The following is a 19,215-nucleotide window of genomic DNA, read 5'->3' on the forward strand; positions in this document are numbered from 1 at the left end:
GAAGAGGTGTCAAAGGTTCCTTTCTGTCTCTGACCCCTTTCAGATCCTCTTGGACTCATGACAGCAGAGGCAATATGAACCCAAAGAAATAACCTGGCTGTCTTTGGCAGGAAGGATGAGCACTAATGACCATGTCCAAAAGGTCCACATTTGGCAAAATTGTGAGGAAACAGGCATTCTTATTACCAGTGGGAATGAACATTGGTGCAACCCTTATGGAGAGGCATTTGGCAATATCTAATAAAACTACACGTGAGTTTACATTCTGACATTCTCGTAAGATATCACCTTGAAGATATACCCCCAACAACACAAAAATACACATATACAAGGTTGTTCATTGCAGCATTGTTTATAATTGAAAAATATTACAAACCACCCATACACCCATATAAGAGAATGAATATACTATGGAACATTCACACAATGGAGTCAGTCTTTGCAGTTGTTGAAAAACAAGATGAAGGGGAGATATCTAAGAACCGATGTGGAGTGATTTCCAGAATGTACTGGTAAGCAAAAAAAGTGTGCAAAAGAGTATCCATGGCGTGCCACCCTTTGAGTAAGACAGGAGGGGAAATGAACCCAGAGAGGATGAGCCAGAGACTAATGAGACCGGTTCACTACTGGGGTGGGGGTGGGGGGATGGCATGGATGAATAGAAGGAATAGGGTGGGGGAGACGGCAATTTTCTGAATATGTCTTTGTACAGTTTTGGTTTTTGGAACCATGTTAAAGCTTCACAGGCACAGAAAAGAAAAGAAAATTAAAGAGGGGGTGGGGGAAGGTCCTCATTTGCTCAAATTACAGAATTAAAGAGAAATAAAACTAGTAAAGAACTATCTCCACTGATAAGGAAAGCATGAAAAGTAATTAAAAGAGCATAGGAATAAATACTGTAGCAGACCTTATTTCTCAAAAATGGTGCAATGATACTTCCCATCCCAAATGCTCTTTTAAGAATTTGCTACTCCCTCAGCAAGAGGTGGAATCTATGCCCCTCTCCTTGAAGCTGGGAGGGCTTTTTGACTACTTTGACTAATGGAGCAGGAAGGAAGTGACATTATTTTACTTCTGAGATTAGGTCATAAAAAGCCCACCTGGCTCTTTCTCTAGGGACGCTTGTACCTGAAACCCAGTCACCACAACTGAAGGAAGCCCAGGCCACATGGGGAAGAACCAAGGCCCACAGCCCCCAGCCCTAGCTGAGCTCCCAGTCACCACCCAGCAACTACTTGCCAGCCATGCAAGTGCCATCTTGGAAGCAGGTCCTCCAGCCCCCAGTCCAGCCTCCCTAGCTGACACTGCGTGGAGCAGAGAGAAGGTTGCACTGCTAGGCCCAGTCAATTTACAAAATTGTGAGCAAAATAAATCACTGTTATTGTTTTAAGCCACACCATTTGGGGCTATTTGTTACACAGCAATAGATAAGTAGAACATACACCTATACCTTATTCACGACCGTCTCTACTACCAGACCACTCCTAAGAGCCAGAACGTGGCCCACACATGCTTCAGATAGGCCAAGTGGACATGGGAGCCCAGCACTAAAGCTCACGCACTTGCTTCAAAAGCCCCCCTTTCAAAGACAGTTATCTGTGTTCACACAATTCTGGCTCTCTGGTTGCCTAGCCCATGCAGATTAAAACCATTAAATTAGGGGTAGGGGTGGGAGATGAGGATAAGCACTCAAGGAAAGGGAACTAGAAGGACACACTAACACCAGCCAACTGACAACTGACAGAAAATGCTGCAGAGTCTGTGGTCTGGGATGGTTCAGATGGGGGTGAAAGGCCTGACCTCAGTAGCCCTGCAGGACAACAGGCCTGAATTTCCATGTGTTGTACTGAGTCTTTAAATCACCAAGCAAAAGATTAAACCATCCCTGCCCGCTCTGCCTGAGGGGGACAGGAAGTGCAATGTGGTTTTTAAAGACTTTCATCAGACTTAACTTAGAAGATGAAAAGAAGGTTCTAGTGTTTAGGTTTGTACCAGAGACACCCCCACCCGACCCCAGCGACAGCAGCACAAGGTTGAGGGGCCAGGCTCTGTGCCAGCAGGACCTCCCAGGCCCTCCTGGGAGTGATTACACAATACAACAGGCACATGTAACACATATTGAGGAAGCGATGTTCTAGAACTCTTTTTTAAAAAGCAAGCATTTATTTATTAGATCCTTTTCTTACATCACACAGTTCTCCTCCTGATTTTCCTGAGTCTAATGAGAATCCAGACAGCTGACAGCCCAGACAGAAAGGGAATTAGAGGGAGTGGGACTCAGTGGTGGTAAACAGGACATTTCCAGAGCCGTTTTCTATTACCCCTCTCTAGCTTAGAGGGAAGTCTACTTCCACTCTAGCTGGTAACTTAGGTCAGGGGGGAGGCAGTGGGTCAGAGGCCAGCAAAGGCATATGGTCTTTTTTGACCCTGACAAAGTAGGCTAGATGAAGGTTCTGGGGCCTCTTCCACACTGAAGAGGGTCAACAGAATGACTAAAGCCTGAAAGCACAAAGAGGAAGGCACCAAATGCTTCCCGTTAACAGAAATAGAGTCACTATAAGAGGTCAAACACTTTAGTAACTGAACATGGAAGAAACAGGCTTCGTGCTCCACGGGCGGGAGGCTGTGCCTCGGAACCTGAGGGGGCGTAGCGGCTGGAGGCCTCAGGTCAAGCACAGTCTGAGAATGACCCACCAAGACGGCAGTCCTGGCAGCCAAAGGGCCTTGGAGTCTCAGATCAGGTTTTGTGCACTCCATCACTTAGCAACTGTGACATTAAGCTACTTAACTTCTGTGAAGTTTGGTTTCTCCATCTATAAAATGGAGAGAATACCACCTGGTTTGCAAGACTGTTCAAGGGATCAGAGTAAATTCTATTACAGTGTCTAACAGAGTCTGATATATGGCAGCTTATATTAGTTATCTTATCACAAATGATCTTGAGTCAATGTCCAGCTTGTTACATTTTGCAAATAATGCATATGGTAAACCTTCAAAAGCCCTGGACACAGCTGAGGAGTCTGAGAATTTGAGAATACTATGGTTATTGAGGAATTAGACCTCTATTGCTAATGATTCTGTGGATTTCCCTACAGATGGCCCAGTTGCTCAGGTCAAAAGCTAGGGGTAATCTCTGACTCCTTTGGTTCTCCCCATGACACATGGAATTCATCTGCAAATCCAGCCAGCTTCCCTCCAACAGTATCCCCAAGACCGCCACTTCTCACCACCCGCTATGACCACCTCAGTCTAGCCCCATGCTCTGCTGCCACGATCACCTCCCACCGCCCCTTCCTCCTACTGCCCCTTCTCCAGTCTCCACATGACTTTTTAAACGCAAGTCAGATCAACATTAGCCCCTGCTCAAAACCCTACCAGGGCCTCCCATGGTCTGACCGGACAAGAAATTGATCTGATGAGGCCCTGCCTCTGTCCTTTGCTCACTGTCACCTACACTGACCTCACCACAGTTCCTTGAATACTCCAACCATAGGCCTGCTTCAGGGCCTTTGTACCTTCTGGTCCCCGCACCTGGAATGCTCTTCTCACACAGATCGCCAGGGCTCACTTCCTGACTTTGGTCAGGTCTCTGCCCAAATGTCACGTCCTCAAAGAGGCTGTCCTTGACCACAATCTAAAACAGCAGTTCTGGCCACTTTCCATCCTCCCTTATTTGTCTTTTTTTTTTTTTTTTTTTTTTTTTTATTTTTGCGGTACGCGGGCCTCTCACTGTTGTGGCCTCTCCTGTTACAGAGCACAGGTTCCAGATACGCAGGCTCAGCGGCCATGGCTCACAGGCCTAGTCGCTCTGCGGCATGTGGGATCTTCCCAGACTGGGGCACGAACCTGCATCCTCTGCATCGGCAGGCAGATTCCCAACCACTGCGCCACCAGGGAAGCCCTATTTGTCTTTATTTTAATGCTTATTGCCACCTGATGTTTGCTGCTTGCTGTCTCTCTGACTAGAGCCCAAGCTCCCTAAGAGTACAGCCCTCATCTGTCTGGTTCAGCACTGTGTCCCCAATGCCTAGAACAAGGCCTGGTACAAAAGAGGCGCTCAAAGGGCTTATGTATGAGGAAACGAATCTAAGAGCAAAAAAGCTACCCCCAGGCAGCCAGCTTTACCTTCTTCCCAGCTGTGGGGCTGCTCTCCGCACTCTGCGTTGGGCTCCTTTGGGGGCTTCGGTTTTCTTGGGGGACACACCTGGCCATGTACACACCGTAGTCCAGAAGCATCTTCTGCCGTACACTGCCCGCTAGTTCCTTCTGCTTCGGCTGGGGCATGATCTCCTCCACGCTGCCTTTGCTGCTGCTGCGGCTGTGGGTCAGGTGCCCCGAGGGACTGTTGTGTCTGCTGTGTGAGGGCAAAACCCCTGGAGCAAAGAAGTGATGGCTGTTAACACAGATGAGGAAAACAATGGCCAAGGAAATGGAACACAGAGCAAACTCCACTGGGTTCAGTTGAAAAGCAGCTAAAATGCTATAAATGACTATTTAAAAAATACATATTTATAAGGTTATTTCCCACCCTGAAAGACACCTTCCATTGTAATGATAGATAACTTTTTAGAACAATTTTTATTCTTCTTCAAGACAATTCAGAGGAATGGGAGCCATGATACATATCTGGTAGGTACCTTTTTCTTTTTTTCTGGTGCTCTCTTGGGGTGAGATGAAGGACTGACACACCCCAAGGGGCACACAGAAAGTGGGCAGAAAGCTAACTGGAATTGCTGTAAGCTGTGAATGGACAAACATCTTTCATTCATTCATTCAACACATTTTTCTTTTTCTTTCTTTCTTTTTTTTTTTTTTTGCGGTATGCGGGCCTCTCACTGTTGTGGCCTCTCCCGTTGCGGAGCACAGGCTCCGGACGCACAGGCTCAGCGGCCATGGCTCACGGGTCCAGCCGCTCCGCGGCATGTGGGATCTTCCCGGACTGGGGCACGAACCCATGTCCCCTGCATTGGCAGGCGGACTCTCAGCCACTGCGCCACCAGGGAAGCCCATTCAACACATTTTTCATTGAGCACTTTCTCTGGGTCAACTCCACATTAAAAAGAATAATAAGACATACACAATCCCTGCCCTTGAACTCAGGCACCTAGGCAAATAAATCACAACTTTCTGTAATAAGCACTGTAACTGAAGCACGACTAAAGGACTTTCAGGCAGAAGGAACAGGGTGAGGCCCTCTGCCCAAGAGCTGAGAGGCGCTTCCTCCAGCAGTGACTTTCACAGGTAGTGACCTCTGGACTGCCCCTTGAAGAAATAGTTGGCATTTTCCCGGTCTAGGTGGGGGAAGAGCATTCCAGGTAGAGGGAACAGCATACGCAGAAAGCAATGATAGGGCACAGTGTGTCTGGAGGATGGAGAGAGATTCAGTGCTGTTCCAAGCAAAGTACATGGGACAGAGGGATAGGAAATGAGCAGAGGCACGGGATAATCGATGCAAATGCAGTGAGTCAGGAGGCCAAGGATTCTGTGCTTCGATGGCAATCTCAGGCGTGGAGGCCGTGTCGAAGGCCAGAAGCTTGAGAGCATAAGCTGCCTTCTCACTGGCCTTCTTACTACAACTAGGGCTCTCCTGCTGCTGCTTCTCTCAGAGGAGCCACAGTACGTAAACATAAATATTGATATAATCCTTAAGGAACCAGCAGAGGCAAAAAACCATACATCTGCAAACGGTTCCATCACTGGTTAAATGATTCAGTAAAAAGTATTGCAGTGAGCAGCCTAGAAGGCAAATTATCCATGAATATACCTTAGGTGGCAGATAGTCATCAATTCAGGGTGGTCTTCCCCTCTTTCTACCTGGGACTCTCTCTTGATTCTCCCACAGGCCCTTTAAAAATACATAAGCATTTAGCACACATGTCATTACCTGGTTTACTTCCAGAGACACCAGGTGGCTTCTTGGTTTCCGACTTCAGCTTAGATGCCAGAATAAATCTCCTAAACCACTCCTCTTTTTCTCGGCCAGTTCTCCCAAAGAGATAGAGTATCTGATCTCGCTGGCCAGATCGTGTTCCCTCCTGAGGGTGGGTTGGCTTCTTAGGGTCCTCGCCTCCCAACTCCCTCTCAGCTGGTGGCTTTTCTTCAGAAGCCTCTTTATCAGTCTGGGCCTTAGACATAAAGTCATCTTGTCGACCAAGCTCGATACAAATGGGGTACTTTTTATTCCAGATTCGTTTTCGAGCCAAACTTTTAGGCACAAGATAAATCTACAGAGAGAGGGAAAGGATTTACACATTAAATTAAGAATTGGCTACATTGTACATTACTACTGTGCAGAGCACAAATGCAAAGTTCATAGTTTTTTGTTTTTGTTTTTGTTTTTTGCGGTACGCGGCCCTCTCACTGTTGTGGCCGCTCCCGTTGCGGAGCACAGGCTCTGGACGCGCAGGCTCAGCGGCCATGGCTCATGGGCCCAGCCGCTCCGCGGCATGTATGATCTTCCTGGATCGGGGCACGAACCTGTGTCCCCTGCATCGGCAGGCAGACTCTCAACCACTGCGCCACCAGGGAAGCCCCTTCATAGTATTTTTGACTAAAATGATGAATGTGAAAGAATTACCACCTGTCCATAACATGACTATAGAAACTAGAATTTTTAGAAATGACTTATTCTTCAAAATAATTCCAGAAAGTAGATATTCAAGAATTTTGCAAGAGTTACAAATATCTACAATTTTCAGGTAACAGTAGCAGAATAATTATTTAATGGATTATCATCAATTAAGTTTGGATATCAACTGAGTTTAATGATCCTGGGCCAAACCTAAACTGGGGGAAATAAAAGAATTTATCAAATTAGATCTTGATGGGAAGCTCAAGTTTATCAACCACAAGTTAAGAATGAATTTGTCAAAAAACTATTTTAAATAATTCTGCCATTTTGGAGAAACTCAAAGATCACTCACAAGATTTATAAGAAAAGAGAACCTATAGCTTTTTGGAATAACAAATAATTTACATTTCTCAAAAGCAGAAGTATACTTTTATCAAAATGTGGTTATTTTGCATAATTTTCCATAATTATCATATTTACAGAGCTCGCATTAGTTATTAGCCTAGCATCACCACATGTGGCTTTTGTCTGACCAAAAAAATTAACTCTTAAAGTCAGAAGAGTGTATGATGCCTTTGCTTCTCAGAGTGTGGTCTGTGGACCAGCAGCATGGATATCACCTGGGAGCTCATAAAAATGCAGACTCTCAGGCCCTACTCATAGCTGCTGAATCAGATTCTGTACTTTGAAAGATGTTCAGGTGATTCACATGCACATTAATGTTTGAGAGGCACTGCTCTAAATTACACTAATACTTTAAACACACAACCTTTTAAGGGGAAAAATTACAGTAAAGCGTCCAAGATTCCAAATGCTTTTCATTCTTCTAAGCTTCCAAATTAGTTGGGCTCACCTTGCTGTCGGACAGGTCGTAGATTTTCTGGCTAATGTAGGTAACCTCTGGCTTTGTTTCATTGTAGCTTGCTCTCCTGGATATATTTTTATTGGGCTTTGAAAGCCTTAAAGTTCCACCCTCAAGTCGAACAAAGACTGAATGTGTCAAAGTCGCATGGTAAGTTTCTGGATCATAGTTGTAAATCTCATTCATCCATCCCTGATGGAGAAAAACTTCCTTTAGTAAAATCAGAATAAACAGACATCTGATTCAATATGAAAATGATGACCACTCTGGTATTCCGGGCACTGAAACCAGATTTGACTACAATGCAAGTATTAACTTACTGATGACAAGAGGTTGCTGAGACAAGTCACTTAGCTTGAAGGATAATTGGTGCTGAGGAGTGATTTGGTATGTTTTTGTTAACTAAAAACCTGGATTTAGGGGGAGAATGACAATGTCCATTTTCCTAAATAATTAAAGGTTCTTTTCTTTAAAGCTGACAGGCAAATCAGGAAACTCAAAAGTTTAGTTCATATAAACAGAAGTCTCTCGGCCTGACCTCCTCTGGGGACAAGTAATCCCACCCAGTCTGGCCTTCTTAATTAAGCAGACACGGCCTCTTCTCAGCCCACCTGCAAACAATCTTTGACATTTCACAGACCATATTAACTCACATTACCATACCACTCCCCATTTTTATCTCAGTGAAATCATAGTAAAGCAGATGATTGAGACTTAGGCATTAAATAAATCACAGATATGATCAATGGTATGTCAAAATTCAAAGATATACAGTAACTTAAGTGAATAAAGTCGTGTTCCAGGTTCCCCCCAACCCATTAATATAAGTTTAAAAATCAACGTATGAGTACAGAGAGCAAACATGTTGAAGGTATGAGCAACACACAAAACCCTTACACACAACAAAACAGTGCTAAAGCTAGTCTCATAACTGTAATCAGTTTTCATCATTTAACACTCTGCCAGCCCCACAGTACTTTTTCAGATGATATGGGTGGCCCAGATCTCTTTAAAAGAAGTTCTCTAGAGAATTTTAATTACTGTGTTCCCACTCCCCTCATTTTATGTCTTTGAAATGAGCAGAGAAATACTGAAGATCACTACAGTAGAGTTGGGATTGTCGTTCTTTTCAAGGAATAGCCATTTCCACGGTGAGTATTTGAGTCTCACACTAAAATCTTGAATTGAGAGCCTCGACAAGCGAGGGATGCTCAAAATTCTGTTATTCATTCATCCATTCATCCAAACACGCAGTGAATCTCTCTATGTGCCAAGCAGTGTGTCAGAAGTTGATACAAAGATTTTTAAAAGAACAGCATTTTCTCCACACCCTCTCCAGCATTTATTGTTGGTAGATTTTTTTTTTTTTTTTTTGCGGTACGCGGGCCTCTCGCTGCTGTGGCCTCTCCCGTTGCGGAGCACGGGCTCCCGACGCGCAGGCTCAGCAGCCATGGCTCACGGGCCCAGCCGCTCCGCGGCATGTGGGATCTTCCCGGACCGGAGCACGAACCCACGTCCGCTGCATCGGCAGGCGGACTCTCAACCACTGCGCCACCAGGGAAGCCCTGTTGGTAGATTTTTTGATGATGGCTGTTCTGACCGGTGTGAGGTGATACCTCATTGTAGTTTTGATTTGCGTTTCTCTAATGATTACTGATGTTGAGCATGGAGGTTCCTTAAAAAACTAAAAATAGAACTACCATATGACCCAGCAATCCCACTACTGGGCATATACCCTGAGAAAACCATAATTCAAAAACAGACATGTACCACAATGTTCACTGCAGCACTATTAACAATAGCCAGTACATGGAAGCAACCTAAGTGTTCATTGACAGATGAATGGATAAAGATGTGGCACATATATACAATGGAATATTACTCAACCATAAAAAGAAATGAAATTGAGTTATTTGTAGTGTGGTGGATGGACCTAGAGCCTGTCATACAGAGTGAAGTAAGTCAGAAAGAGAAAAACAAATACCGTATGCTAACACATATATATGGAATCTAAAAAAAAAAAAAAAAAAAAAAAGGTTCTGATGAACCTAGGGGCAGGACAGGAATAAAGATGCAGACGTAGAGGATGGACTTGAGGACACGGGGAGGGGGAAGGGTAAACTGGGACAAAGTGAGACAGTGGCATGGACATATATACACTATCTAATGTAAAACAGATAGCTAGTGGGAAGCAACTGAATAGCACAGGGAGATCAGCTCGGTGCTCTGCGACCACCTAGAGGGGTGGGATAGGGAGGGTGGGAGGGAGATGCAAGAGGGAGGGGATATGTATACATATAGCTGATACACTGTTATAAAGCAGAAACTAACACAACATTGTAAAGCAATTATACTCCAATAAAGATGTTTAAAAACAACAACAACATTCTTGACTCAAGGGTACTCTCAAAACAGTAGAGAAGAACTGGTCTTCATTTCACCATCCTATGACCCCACTAGAGTAACTATAAAAAAGAAGTCCTCACAAAGAATATCCTGAGTGTGTTATTGGAAATAAAAATGGACAAACATACTTCTTTATCATTGGGGGTATGTGTGTGTGTGTGTCTGTGTGTGCATGTGTGTGAAATTTATGAGCCAATTATATGGATTTATACACCTCAGTAGATCTTTTGCATGAGCTAGGAATATCTCACCCTCCTCCCAATGAGTCATTGCATCTATTAAAAAATGTTGGATGAGTAAGCAGTGGCCATGGGAAGAGAGTGTAATCTAGGTGTTTGTAAAGAAACAGCAATGATCAAAGCAATGAAGCAAAAAAGGGGACAAGCAATACAGAGCACAGTGAGGCCTGAAGTGGACTGAACTGTCAGAGCATCAGTTTGGGTGGACTTATTTTGCTAAGTATAGAACTAAGCACAATTTTTGGCTCACAGTTTTTTGTCTTTTTCTTTAGTCTGTTATTATGGTGATTTTTGAATGTTGAACAGTTCACATTCTTGGGAAGATTATGCATGATGGGTCAGGATGTGCTGAAGCTGGACTATACTAGCTCATGAGAGCTGATTCTACACATCTTTTCCCAACTCCACATTCAGTGACCTTATGTTGGTAACTTGCAACTGGCCATGGTGGGAGATTTACACCATGGAAATCAGTACAAAGAGGGCTCCCCCCACCAACCGGAGAGCCAGTTTACCAGTACAACACTATTATTATCCTTTTTTATACATTGCTGAATTTGGTTTGCTAGTGCTTCGTTCATTTGTCCAAGTGCATGAGGGAAGTTGGTCTATAGTCTTTTTGCCATATCTTTTGGTATTATCTAGCCTCATAAAATGAGTTGGGAAGTGTTCCTTCTATTTTCTGGAGGAGTTTGTGTAGAATTAATATTTCTTCCTTAAAGGTTTGGTAAATTTGCCATGGAAGCCATGTGGGTCCGGAGTTTTCTTTGTAGAAAGGTTTTAAACTATGATTTCAATTTCTTTAGTTACCATTGGACTATTCAGGTCATCTATTTCTTCTTGAGTGGGCTTTGATAGTTTATCTTATAAGGAAATTTGTCTGTTTCATCTAAATTATCCAGCTTCTGGGCATAATGTTGTTTGTAATATTTCCCTATTATTCTTTTAATGTCTGTAGAGTCTGTAGTGATGTCCTCCCTTTCAGTCCTGATATTGGTAACATTTTTTTCTTTTCTAATATAATCATTTATTGCTATTAATTTCTCTCTAAGCACTGCATCAGCTTCAATTTTTGATTTGCTGTATTTTCAATTTTATTCAATTGAAAATATTTTCTACTTTCCCTTGTGACTATCTTTGGACCCATGGCTAATCAGAAGTGTGTTTAATTTCCAAATATTTGTGAATTTTCCAGACATCTTTCGGTTATTGTTTTCTAGTTTACTTCCATTATAGTCAGAGAACTTGCTTTGTATAATTTCAGTTCTTTTCAACTTGTTAAAGTTTGTTTTATGGCCCAGAATATCGTTTATCTGGGGAATGTTCCACGTACACTAAAAAAAATATGCATTCTGCTGTTGTTGGGTAGAGTTTTCTATAAATGTATTTATTTGTTTTTTTAAACACAAATATTTTTTGCTAAAGATCTCCTGACATATAATCCACAGTTCTCTTTTTATCCAATTTGGTTGCAGAAAATACTTTCTTACATATAACAGGTTTACTAGGCTTAAAGTTCTAAAGGCAACTAGATTAATAGAGAACTTGAAGCAGATCTGATTTTTCTAGGCTGCTTCAGAGCCATGCTCAAGGCCAGGTTGAGTTTACATGCAGTGCTACTAAAACCAAGAAGAATCCATGGAGGGAGGGAAGGAGGGACTGGTGCTTAAGAAGTTCTAACGGTCAAGGAACAACTATGAAATTAAAATAGCAACTTGCTATCAGTGTCCTTTATAAGCCATTTGGCCATATGGTCCCTACCTGGGATTGCTCTTTTGAGTCATTTCATTCTGAATGTATACCTCCTGGCTAGAGTAGAGGCTACTTGAGGATACAGAATATGTGTGATACATTTGTGGGTCCATCACAACATCTTAGCTGAGATGCTCAACCTTTATTTAATGACTTTTGAATTATTATAATCATAATTTGATATGACAAACATTTCTGCAATATCTCCATATAAAATATTTTTCATTAGTTCCACTATGTGAGATTATAGTAGACATATAAAAAAGGCAATAGAACTAACATGGTTCTGGAATTTTGGACAAAATTCCCAGCATTACGGTTATCATCCAGTCACCACCAGACTAGAAAGGCTGAAGGGAAAAAAAGACAAGCATTATTCTATGAAGTTACTCTTAAATAATAAGACAGCCTCTGAGAAACAGAGGAATTTTTAGAGAATTTCCCCATTTTGAAACTCCTGAGACTGGACAGATTAATTATTTGATTTATGAATAAGAGAAATTTAGGAATAAAAGATTGTTTCTCTCCAATTGCTTTCATTTTTTCTTTCCTAAGTCAGAAAATGCAGAATTATTCAGGGAAGCACTCACTATCCAATGGAAATACAACATGAGCCATAAATGTGCATCATGAAAATATGTAGTTTTAAATTGTCTAGTAGCCACACTAAAAAAGAAAAAAGCAGGTGGAATTAATTTTAACAATGTATTTTATTTAACCCAATATATCCAAATTATCATTTCAACATGTAATAAATATTAAAAATTATTAATAAGATTTTACATTCTTTGTTTTGTGCTGTCTTCAAAATCCACTATGTATTTTACACTTAGAGCACATCTCAGTTCAAACTAGCTACATTTCACTGCTCAATGGCCAAATGTGGCTGGTGTCCACTCTACTAGACAGCCCATGCCCAATTCTTGGGTTCCAGCTTTTCAGACCTAGACACTGGGCTCAACCAGAATGGTCAAAACCGTCCTCTTTCCTCTTACTGACACTTCCATACATTGAGGTTTATGCAGTGTTAGTAAGTGCTTTACCTAATTGAATGAGAAGATAATCTAAACCTGTCTCCAGGTGAAATAGTCTATTTTAGAAATTCAAAACCCCTTTAAAAAGCTAACACCAAATATTAAAAACTCAGGAATAAGAACAAAAGTAATCTAGGTAAAAGGCTAAAGTTTTTAAAACTCTTATAGTTCTATAAGACCATTAAAAGATACGCAACTTGTGAACAAACTTACATAACACTTTTAGCTTATTCCTTTGATTTTTAGTAGTAAAAAAACAAGACACAGGCACACATGTTGGGACACAAGCCCTGCATCAGCTCATCCGTTTACAGGCTTGCTCAGGTGAAGAGCCATCACTCTGCACTAGTCTAACAAACAGCTGCTTAGTTTTTGTTTCTCATCAAATTCTTACATCTGGTTAACAAGAGCAACTGTTTCCAAGTGCTTCAGGGACTGGTTTTTAGCCACAAAGCCAGGCTCTTGACCCAGCAGCCTGAGCTACCACCTGAGCCCTCTACAGAGTTCTCACTGGGCCACAGCCTGTGTCTGCCCGCGTGGCCACAGTTCTGAGATGAGATGTGGCTGTCCTTCTTTGCTGACGGCTCTGACAGGGACAGGTCACCCTCTACCACAGGCCAAGCTGCAAGAACACTAGAACAGCCTGATTCCCAGGAATATGGAGAAAGGTTTCAAGTCCTCCACAGCTCAAAACCACAGGACCCTCCCTGCCCCACTAGAGGAGACAGTGGTGAGAGGCAGGGGTAGGCCTAGGAAGAGAATCCAGGAGCTGCTTTTCCTTGGGAAAGCCCAAGGGGCGGCAAACTCCCTTCTTCCAGTTGGGATTGGAGCTGGCCTGACCCTCCTCCTCCCAACCCCCAACCTTTCACAATCACCTGTGGCTGAGCTCCAAACACAAAGGCACCTGTGGGTTCTCCTTCCCTTTTATCTTCACATTTCCTCCTTCCTGCGGTACCATTTTCTTCGTGTTAAAAATCTATCATAGGCTAAAGTCCACAGCTGCCAAAACCAAGTAAGTACAACTCACAAATCAGGATTTGAACTGCACATCTACTGTGAACAATCATTTGTTAGCTTCAGTGAGTCTGGATCCTTGATCTTACTTGATTACATGAAAGGCTGGTGGTCCAAACACAGGCACTGAAACCAACCCACATCCATTAGCAGAACTGCAAAGAGTCTGGCACAATTGGGTTCCAATCCTGGCTTGACCACTTACCGCCTAGTTGGATGATGCTTAGCCTCAGACCCTTGGTTTTCTCACCTGTAAAAGGGTCCTACACACCTTACTTCCCAGCTTCATGCCTCCCTGGTCCCCACCTCCTACTCTGCTCAAGCCATAATGACTTTCTCCACGTTAACAGTACCTTATCGAGGTAGTCTGCATATAGAAAAGGAACAAATCTTATGCATATGATTTTTAAAATACTGATATTAATATTCGTTATAATAGCTGGCAGTTAAGCTCACATTATGATCCTGGCTCTCACATGCATTATCTCCTTTACTTCTGCCAATTCCCTAAGAATTTGCAGGTGAGGAAAGCGGTGAGCAAGGTTAAGAGATTTGCTTCGACAGGGGTTAAAAAAAAAAAAAAAAAAGTGGTCTGTGGAGCGGCAAATCTGGGACTTGGTTAAACCAAGTCTGCCTCACTAAGAGGTCCAGGCTCCTACCCCACTTCCACAGCACAGCCCCACCTTTAGTCTGGCTAACTCCTGGTCACCCCTCAGGTCATGGCAAAGATGATGCTTCTCCTAGGAAGCTTCCCTGATTAATTCAGAGGGTGACTGTGAGGATTAAATAAAATCTGTAAAGCACAAGTAAGTAGGACAGACTGGTGTGCTCATCACAGCCTGTAGGTATTGTGGCTGCACAGGTGGAGAGAAGCAAAGAAATGAGCTGAGATCCTACTAAGTGCAGGGAGCTGCAGGGCTTATTTGAAATAGAAGACTTGGTCCCTGTTCCCGAAGAGAAAAACCAAATTATTATTGCACCAAAGAGCACAGAACAGGGATTGCCCTCGTGGTGCAGTGGTTAAGAATCTGCCTGCCAACGCAGGGGACACGGATTCGAGCCCTGGTCCCGGAAGATCCCACATGCTGCGAAGCAACTAAGCTGACGTGCCACAACTACTGAGCCTGCGCTCTAGAGCCCGTGAGCCACAATGACTGAGACTGTGCTCTAGAGCCCCCAAGCCACAACTACTGAGCCCGCATGCTACAACTACTGAGCCCACGCACCACAACTACTGAAGCCCACATGCCTAGAGCCCGTGCTCTGCAACAAAGAGAAGCCACCGCAATGAGAAGCCCGCGCACTGCAACAAAGAGTAGCCCCCGCTCGCTGCAACTAGAGAAAGCCCCAACGCAGCCAAAAATTTTAAAAATTAAAAAAAAAAAAAAAAAAAAAAAAAAAGGAGCACAGAACAAGAAAAGAAGTAACCTCAGAAAGACAATGAAAAGTAAAAATTGTTAAAGCTTTTCGGGACAGAAACTGAATTAGCCACTTCTTATTTATAGAGGAGAGGGCAGTGTTGTGACTAGAGCCCAGGTGTCCTGACTCCCATGTAGGGTTCTTTCTGGAACATTACAAGCTTTGATAGGAAACCCGCAGAGAATCACAAGAGCTGCTACTTAACCCACATTGTCAGGCATCCAGGATGCAGACTGGCCACTGGGAGGCTCAGGCCAACAGGTGACCAGGCACAACTGCTCTCCGAGTTCCCTGTTCTGCCCCCTACTGACTCAAATCCAGGTTGCCCTTGCAGGAAGCAATTACCCAGTACAAACCCTGACTGCTTTTTTTTTTTTTTTTGTGGCCGCGCCATGCAGCATGTGGGATCTTAGTCCCCCGACCAGGGATCCAACCTGCAGCCCCTACAGCAGAAGCATGGAATCTTAACCACTGAACCACTAGGGAAGTCCCCTGACTGTCTTTGGCTACTACCAATCAGCTAAATTTTACCTGGGGCTTGACCTACTCCCTGGGTTAAGCTGCACATGGAATTTCCACAACTAAGCGGCCAAATATCCAATCTTGTGAGCAGTGCAGCAACTCCAAGGTCTTCATCGTGTTCCCCAAATAGTGACCAACTGTCCACTGCGCAGCTGTTCTACAAGTCTTCACCCTGGGGCTTTCCTGGTGGCGCAGTGGTTGGGAGTCCGCCTGCCGATACAGGGGACACGGGTTCGTGCCCCGGTCCAGGAGGATCCCACGTGCCACGGAGTGGCTGGGCCCGTGAGCCATGGCCACTGAGCCTGCACGTCCGGAGCCTGTGCTCTGCAGTGGGAGAAGCCACAATGGTGAGAGGCCCGCATACCGCAAAAAAAAAAAAAAAAAAAAAAAGTCTTCACCCTGAATTCCTTACCAAGTAAGATCTTTCTCCAACTTTGTTTTGTTATGTGGGTGGGCCTAAAGAGGTACAGATACAGTTAGCAACTCATTCCATTTCAACAACTCAACTAAAGAACTCAGAGATGCTCTCAACCCACACTACAGCGTCTCAGACAAGCCTTGTTTCTTTCTGACGCTGGAACTGTCAAAACAGACACAGTGCCCGCCGCTGGGGGACAATGACCACAGTCAGCTGGGCTGCAGCTGTCTGGCCCACAGACTGGTCCTGTGATCCCCGTTGTAAAAGGTCAGGGGGTTTCTCTTCAATTCTCCACTGGATTTAGAAGCCATGTCTGGCTGAAAGTACAAACCACAATCTATAAAGGGACTCGTTTAATACTTGGAAAGATTAAAAGCTACAATTAACCTTTTGCAAAATAATAAAGTCTGGAAGAACTATTATTGTGCTCACTTTCAGTTACAGTGCCAATCAGGAGGTCAAGGCCAATGCTCTCTTCATCAGCTTGATGCTGAGCTGACCAGAGAAACGCGCCATCCCACTGGCCTGAGGACGCAATGGGGATTTCTCTATCTTCAGTGCATGGGGTGCCTGGGCTGGCACCCTCCTGTCACGTGGCTGTGCTGGCCTCAAGGCCCCTGCCACTCAGATCCCCTGCATCATTCCTTCATCTAGTCTATCAGGGAAGGAGCAAATCCTAAACATAAGAACAGAGTCAGGACCCAAGGTCCCTTGCTGCTGAAAAACACCTCTGAAAAATCACACAAAAATGTGATTATTTTTCTTTTGTCCCCCAAACTAAAACATAAGCAGGGCTTTCTCTTTGCCAGGCTCAAACCCTTTTTGATGTGTTAATGGTTTAGAACCGGAGTCATCAGTCAAAACATAGCATCACAGATCATGGACTTAGAGAATACGGCAGGAACAGTCTACTAAACTTTACAGAACTTTAGATGCTAATTTGATTTTACCCATGAAAGGCAGATCTATAGACAGAACTCACATTATGAATGATAGCCTCAAGCAAATAGTCAACATTCAAAATAAATGCTGCTTGAAGACAGTATCTTAAAAAAAAAAAAAAAAGTCCATTAAAGGAGGGAAGCGCCAGCATAAATACTATCAATACTATCCATATCCTCCAACTGCCTGCTCCAAGGTCACCTTAACAGTAGTGTCACACTGGGCTTAAGCCACAGTCTCCGCCTGGGAAAATGGTCTTTATCCTAGTTTTTCCTATCCTTCAGGGCAGCACCTTGTAAACTCAGGTATGTGACTTGGCAGACAGCGGTAGAGGTAGGAGATAACAAGCATGTAAATTAGACAGAAAAACAACATCATATCAGATGAACCAATAAAATAATTGAGGTCTGAGTTATGTGAATACACAATAAACATTAAATCACATTAAAAAGTGTTGAAATTATAAAATAGATCAGCAAATAAATTAGATCAGCTTTAGATCACATATCCTGTCAGTTAAATTTTTTTGAGTATATACTCAGAATGTAGACATTCACTTATAAATTATATACATGTTCTAATATAATACAGCATTTATAAAAATTAAAAAACAGAAATAAAGAGCAAAAAATGAAATAATTAGCCTTTTCACTAACTTTCAGTTATGGCTTTCTGACAGCTTTGTACTATCTTCAGCTGACACATCAAGGCTCAATATATATACTTAGGGTGAGGCTCACTGTTAATGATAATGGATGTAAATCCATATCTCAAACAGTCTTCTTGATAATTTCCAAGGATTTTGACCAATGGTCAACATATGGTCATCTGTATGTTAAATATTAGCAAGGCTTATTTATGTTCTTATAGATAAAAAGAGTAAAAATATATTCAAAAAGAAACTTTAATATTTTCTTCTTGGATCATGCCTTCAGCAACCCATTTTGGAGACCACTGAAAGGAGAAACAGAATGAATCAGAGAGTTCACAAGAGCCGCCGGGGCATCAACACCACAACATGCTCATGCCCTGGGGCCATCTTGCTTACAATCTCCTTGTCTTTGGGGGGATGGCAAACTAAAGGCTAATTATTGCACAATAAGAACAATCTTCGATGGATTTTGTATCTTCTTTATACGTTACATATAAAATTTAGAAGTGAAAAGGTATATAGCATTGATATTTTTTCATGATTAATACCTTACTTTTCAAAAAAAACATGATTTGAGAAATCTCAGACCCACAATGCTCACAGCCTCTCTCTTCACTCCATAGATGACACCTGGAACAAAACCAGAAAGGATGGTCCTCCAATTCAGGATGCATTTTCCCAAGGAAATGATGCTACAAACTGTAGTTACCTATATAGGTGGACCAGAATTATGGTTCAGCCATGCCATAAGTTAATAGGTTAAGAGGAAAACTGGCAAAATGTTGATAATTGTTGAAGCTGGGTATTGGATATATGGGGATTCATTATATTTTTCTCTCTACTTTTGTGTATACTTGAAATCTCCTACAATAAAACATTAAAAAATAAAAGATGAAAAAAATCATGCTGGGGCCGCCTGACATCCTTACCACTGTTCCTGTGTAATTCAGGAAGCATTTTCCCCACAGTTGCTTCTCCAACCAACTCAAAACATGGGGTACCTGCTTGCAAGTGAGAGTGTCTGCACTGAAACACCTCACCCGACAAACTCCCCTAAGCAACAAGGGGGACTGGGAAATAGCCATGATTATAAATGCCAAACACAGAAACTTAAGTGACCCATTAGAGGGGCAGGATATTTTCAGTTAAGTACAACGTGGAAAGAAATACTATTTTTTATTTCTTGTACTCATTGTATTAAGGATTATAAGAGACCAAAAAAGAGCAACCTTTTGTGGCTGTATGCAGTGTGTCTCTTTTGGCTGTATGTAATGAGGCTGTTTTTGCCTTAAAGTTTGCTCACTCTAATTTCTGAAAAGAAAGAACTGCATGAAATTGAGATTAAATTTACAAGTTAGAATTTCTTCTCAAAATTGATAATGTT

The 19,215-nt window shown here is 42.8% G+C and overlaps 1 protein-coding gene across 2 annotated transcripts in view; it reads right to left on the bottom strand.

The window, feature by feature from the left end:
• Nucleotides 1-19,215, bottom strand: part of TEX2 (testis expressed 2) — a 108,540-nt gene that overhangs the window by 34,532 nt on the left and 54,793 nt on the right. For both annotated transcript variants that reach the window (XM_067022202.1, XM_059046891.2), the window contains exons 3-5: nt 7,425-7,625; nt 5,885-6,224; nt 4,126-4,373 (exon numbers count right to left, since the gene is read on the bottom strand). In XM_067022202.1, coding sequence (XP_066878303.1) covers nt 4,126-4,373; nt 5,885-6,224; nt 7,425-7,625 — 789 coding nt within the window. The remainder of the gene's footprint in view (nt 1-4,125; nt 4,374-5,884; nt 6,225-7,424; nt 7,626-19,215) is intronic.

Source organism: Kogia breviceps, chromosome 19, assembly GCF_026419965.1.
Source record: "Kogia breviceps isolate mKogBre1 chromosome 19, mKogBre1 haplotype 1, whole genome shotgun sequence".
Taxonomy (NCBI): domain Eukaryota; kingdom Metazoa; phylum Chordata; class Mammalia; order Artiodactyla; family Physeteridae; genus Kogia; species Kogia breviceps.